This window comes from Spinacia oleracea, chromosome 6 (assembly GCF_020520425.1).
Source record: "Spinacia oleracea cultivar Varoflay chromosome 6, BTI_SOV_V1, whole genome shotgun sequence".
In the NCBI taxonomy this organism is placed as follows: domain Eukaryota; kingdom Viridiplantae; phylum Streptophyta; class Magnoliopsida; order Caryophyllales; family Amaranthaceae; genus Spinacia; species Spinacia oleracea.
Window position 1 is genome coordinate 107,894,106 of NC_079492.1, and position 6,017 is coordinate 107,900,122.

General features: G+C 36.0%; 1 protein-coding gene across 1 annotated transcript; it reads right to left on the reverse strand.

Moving 5' to 3' along the window:
- Positions 1-470: 470 nt before the first annotated feature.
- LOC110797712 (uncharacterized) lies at positions 471-2,623 on the reverse strand. Its single transcript, XM_022002816.2, has 3 exons — positions 2,466-2,623; positions 936-1,125; positions 471-856 (listed from the first exon to the last, which is right to left on the reverse strand). Exons 2-3 carry the CDS (start codon positions 1,104-1,106, stop codon positions 785-787), a joined length of 243 nt encoding a protein of 80 aa, XP_021858508.1. The 5' UTR covers positions 1,107-1,125; positions 2,466-2,623; the 3' UTR covers positions 471-784.
- Positions 2,624-6,017: the final 3,394 nt, after the last annotated feature.

The window sequence follows — 6,017 nt, forward strand, 5'->3', positions numbered from 1 at the left end:
GTTTGGTAATTCCCATCAAGCACCCTGCTTTAGTAATCGCTCCTACCAGCTAAGTTTAGCTGCTATACAGTACCCCCAACCGCCTCCATAAGTCCCTATCATCAAGACTTCCTCAGTTACAGATTTACAGTAAACAAATACCTTCTCTAAAATTTCTAGCTAAAATTCTCCACAGTCTCAGATAGTCTTGAAGACCCATCAAGGAAGTAGAAATGTTTCTTGGAGAATGGATTTTTCAATCTACTCTCTCTCTGTCTCGCCTTCAAATACTCCAAAAATATCCCTTTTCAACAGAATAACCTCAATACCTTAAAACTAGCCCTTAAAATGACCAACGGATCCCCATTCTACGATACACACATCATTCCTGCATCACTGTCCCCCGGTCTGATTATAGTTTCAAAAATGGGGTTTAGGCAAGAACTAGTGCATTGCATTACTGCATTCAGGGACAGGGGTGACAAATGAGCTGAGCATTAATATACAAGAATCGGGATTATTGAAATAGGCACGTTGTGATCATACTAGATACAGAATATATGATAATTGGTACACATCAAAGTAATAAAGGAGGTCCTGCCCGATAAGTCCATAACTCATCTGGATTTATGAATGTTATACTAAAAGAAAAGCATACCAGAAAATTTGGGCAATCTTTCTGCAATAAAGCTTACATAATGCATATCGATTTATCTTCCATGATGTGCTGAAATTAAGCTGCAAAAGTATTATCTGATCTATCAGGATGTAAAGGGGAAATGAACCCATTCTGTCAAAAAAAATACTACTTCCTTCCCCTATTAAGCCTCGTCAGGTGATAGTTGATGCTTCCCCAAGGCTTTTTATTCTTACCCGCCTGTAAGACAAAGCACAATTGTTATCTTGCATCAGCATTAACATGAATATAGCTAACAAGAGAAGAGTTCCCAAAGTACCTGAGCTTCCATGCATGTGCCCAGAAGTTGCTTTTGACGAACACATTTTTCATCATTGTTGTGGCAGAGACCTAAGCAATTAAGTAATGATATCATTTCCTTCATGCAAGGCTTCTGCAAAGAGCCAAACTTCTTCGGGTTGATTCTTAATATGCCAACCTTCCTCCCCATTCTGCCTCTCTAGATTGTACTGCAGATAGTATAAAGCCAAATATTATGTTAGGAGATGGGACAACTTCATTTGAACATACATAGTAAACAGGACTACTATTCCAGATTGGAGGTAGTATAACTTAAGATAAGAGAATCCACCCCCTAAAGGTAATGTGCATAACCTAATCAACAAATGCAACATGGCAATTCAAAGGTAGCATAATATAAACTTAACACAAATGTTTGACTCCCTCAACTCAATCACCATTCCACCAACAATGAGCTTCTAGCTGATAAATGTTGATCAAATTTTATAACTACATCACTATCACTAATTCACTACATTGTGATTATTTTCAGCGCAAATATATTAGAGCCGAGGGAAACACTGTGCAACAAATAAGCATGACCATGTACGTTAAACCAAATACACAACACCAACAAGAACAACAAACTATGAATCTCGTCCTCAAAGCAATATGGGTAGGCATAGACTGTCACTATCTTATTCCCAACCAGAATAACAAGTAAACAGCTTGATGGAGCCAACAACAACAACAACAACAACAAAGCCTTAGTCCCAAAGCCTTGATGGAGCCAAGTGATGTTAAATCTCTGAATCTAACTAGGCTAGTTATAAGCATTAATCCATGAGTTCATAACTGAACAAAACAATTTTTCTCTCTATGTTATCACTTCCATTGTAGCTCAAGCAACAAACGCACTTCCATCCTAGCACAAGCAACAAATGCATTTTCATCCAACAAGTCCTTCCAAGAAGGTTTGTTTGGGTAGTATGATTCCTAGGTTGTAATCGAGATGTGTTGTGGTAAATATACTAGCTTACTCTTGTTCACCTTAAAAAGCCGCATTTTCAGCCTTATGCAAATGAGGACATCCAATTACAACAAGAAAACAAAAATCCATATCCCAGATTAACCTACCCTTCATCTAAGTACTTTTATCAAACACATGATGTGCATCACCCACTATCCACCACCGATAACGATCAAAACTAACAAACATAGGCCCTACACCATCAACAGCTAAAACGACCAAAATAAAGTGTACAATTCCCAAATCAATCGGCAATTGCAAACACATTACAAGATCAACTGAATCAATTTCTACGCTTACTAATCATTACTAAAAAAAGGAGGAAAAACTGAGTACGACCAATTGAAATCTATATTAGAACAATTAAGCAAAGAAACCCGATTAAATTGAGATTACGAAATCAATTAAATTCATAAACCCTACAAATCTAGAACATTTGAGTACTAAGATTATGAACTTGAAAATATTTTTTTACAATAAGCTCCATTTTTTTCATATTCGAAAACATAAATTAAAAACGAGTATGAGGGTGAAAGAGACCTTGCCGGAGACGGTGAAACGAAGGAGTCGCAGCGCAACGCTGGGCGGAGCTTCGTCTGAATTTTTTCTGGGAAAAAAGGAGTTTGAAGAAGGGGGGCAAAGTTATTGGGCTCAAAATGAGTGATTTTGGGTTACAAAGATGGGCTGCTTGTTAATGGGTGGAACTGATAATGGGCCAATAATGTGGTTTAAGGACCATTTAAGATTAGCGCGATTGACGGCGTAATGACTAATGAGTAATGATTTAATGAAGTAATCCCGTACTGAAATCATTGATCATCACTATATAACAGGCTGCCAATCTTTGTCATTTGGGTCCACCTTTTTAACTGATTGCGGAATGCAGATGGCCCAATATTGATTTTGTGCTATAACAATATCTTAATCGTGTTTATGCTTAACCATCATTAACAAAAAAAAGTTATTATTGGCCATGTTCTCTTCACCTAATCTCATCTGGTCGAATTTCAATCTTTTGATCGGTTTTTATTTGGTCTTATTTGGATTTTTTTTATTCTGATCGGAAACGTTCTAGTCTTGTCTGGTCTGAATTTTTTTGATATGTTCTGCTTTTTTGTGAGTGTTTTTATCTTTTTTTTCTCTAGTTTGGACTAACTTTTTACTTCAATCCTAAATTTTCTCTGATTTTTTTATTTTACCTTGCTCAAACCTTACAAATAAATTCTAATTTAAAGTTGGTGTACAATAAATATAGTACAACGGAGTTTATGTTAACTCAAAATGTTTAAAAGTTACCTCGATTTAATGTAAAGTTTTATACTTTTGAGTATACAAACTTTTATATAAGGCGGTCTTACACAAAAGACCGTCTTGGTGTCATATAAGTTAAGCAATAAAACCAATTAGTTAAGCAAAGAAACCAATTATTTAAGCACTGAAACTAATTAGTTAAACACTAGAACTAATTACTTATGCAATGTAACCAATTAATTAAACAATAAAACTAATTATTTAAGCAATGGAACCAATTAGTTAAGCAATGAAACCAATTAGTTAAACAATTAGATCAATTAGTTAAGCAATCAAAGAGGTCTTTTCGGTAAAGCGGTCTTACATAAAAGTTGTCGTTTTAAGTAATACGAAGTAACATTTTTCTCTTTGACAAAAGTTATCCATTCAAAATTACTGTATAAAGGTAACCATTTAACCCTTGAAAATGTTTATATCATTCATAATGTAAAAATGAATCAAAATATGTTAAAAGTTACCAAAAATTGGGTAACATTACCTTAATATTATATAGAAAAATTTGTCATAAAGGACCTTTTAAAACCAAAAAATTGTGACAAATGACCTTTTAAAAAAAAGTTTTCAAACAAGGCCCAATTGGTATTTTTGATGTGAATAAGGACCAATTGTTATTTTCCGATGGTCAACGACTGTTTCCCAGCATTGACCGGCACGTGACACACACGTGTCCTTTATTTTATCAATTTTTTTTTAAAAAAAAAACTTCCCTCCAATTCGCCACCCCCCTACTTCCCCCAACTAACTTAATCAGGTTTTAAAAAAATGTGACTCTCTCTCCTCGAGCCTCTGCTGCTCCTCCGCCTTATTTAAAAAAAATCAGGTTTAATCAAATTCTTTTTTTTAAAAAAAAAAACTTCCCTCCAAATTCGCGCAACCCTTTTTCTTGTCGGGCCTTTTCATACGAGGTAACACTAAAAGCCCCAATTTATATGCTCAATTTTCTCCAATTTTTGGAATCTTGAAATTAGGGTTCTTGAGCTTAATTTTTGGATGATTCTATTATATAGGATGAATGTGACTAAGAGAAAGGTTAGGACATGTGGATGTGGCTTTCCTGTTGTTCAAAGAACTTCATGGATGCATGATAATCCTGGGAGGAAATTCTTGGGCTGCAAATTCTACGATTTCTCGACTGAGAAGGCTCGGTGTGATGTGTTCGATTGGGTGGATGAAGAAATTGTGGAATGGCAGAAGGATGTGACTAATGTCCTCGTTGCTGAGAAACAGAGATTGATTGGTGAAGTGAAATTCTTTGAGGCAAGGATTGATTGTATTCAACGTGATAATAACCGGGTGCACGGGGAGCATGAGAAGATGAAGAAGATGACAGAAGGTGGTATGAAGGCAGGGATTAGGAATGATCACATGTTAATTCTGCTATGTTTTTGTGCTATCGTTTCAATTGTCGTTAGTGCAATGTACGTTAATGCTGTTAGTTAAGCATGGATTAAGAAGCTTGCAGTTCGTAGTTGTTTTAGTTTGTTGGTTAAGCGTAGATTATGAAGCTTGAAGTTCGTAGTTGTTTTAGTTTATTGAAAACTTTATGTAAGCGTTTGTGGTTTGATGAATAAAAGGTTGAAATTTTTGCGTAAAATATGTTGTGTTAATCACGTTGCTATAAATCCCGATGAGGAGACGATTGGACTTAGGCAACAATATAAAAAAAAACCCGAGAACAATATAAAAAAAGTTGTGTCCAATTTTGATTGGACTTATGCAACAATATAAAAAAACCGAGAACAATATAAAAAACCCGAGAACAATATAAAAACCCCGAGAACAATATGAAATTGAAAAGTTGTGTCCAAGTTTGATAAATTGATTTAGTAACCAAAGTTGACTTACAAAGTCACCAAAAAAAAAACTTAGGCAACAAATGTCTAACCAAAGTCGATTGTTTCAAACTAACCAAAAGTACACAAAATAAGACAAATATTGACTTTTACCAACTAACCAAAGTTGACTTTTAGAGATGTAACAATCGGGTGTTGTTTTGAGAGATGCAACTCTTGTGGGAAGGTTGTGAGCCTTGTATGTCATTCACAGAGGTGGTTTTCCTCTTCTTAGGAACATATGCAGTCTTTCCTCTCTTACGGGAGGTGGTTGATGCTGCTTTGCCTTTTATTGCCGGTGTGGCCTTCTTTTTGCCTGCTACATGCTTCTTCTTTAGTGGCTTAGGTGGTGGTCTTGGTGCAACACGAGGTAGCAAGGTTGCAGCAGGTTGTGAAGGTGTTGGTTTTGCCGTATGTGCAAGTTGTGCAGGCTCTGCTGGATGTGTTGATGGTTGCCTTGTTCTTGGCCTACCTCCTTTTTTTTGAACACCAACCTCTGCCATGGGGGTCTGGTACAACTCTTCTGGTAGTGCCCCAATCCACTGTTAGGTTAAGAACAATCTAATGTCACGCGGAATAAACCATAAATGCCAGAATCCAAATTAAATGCACATAATCATTTAGCATAATTTAGTGAACACACTTTGTGATGTGTGTCTTCCCTGGATGCTCCAGAACTGAAAAAGAACATGTTAGAACGCTAAGCGTCGTCCCGTCGTAGAAAGTCCACAGCATGTTTCTCGTCGAGCTTCCGATTCGAACAATCTTTACATTTTCGATAATATTTCCTATTCCGATAATATTTTCGATTTCGACAATATTTCCGATTCCGATAATATTTCCGTTTTTGGTAATATTTCCGATTCCGACAATATTTCTATTTCCGATAATATTTCCGATACGAACCATATTTTCGTTTCCGGCAATATCTTCGACTTCGATAATATTT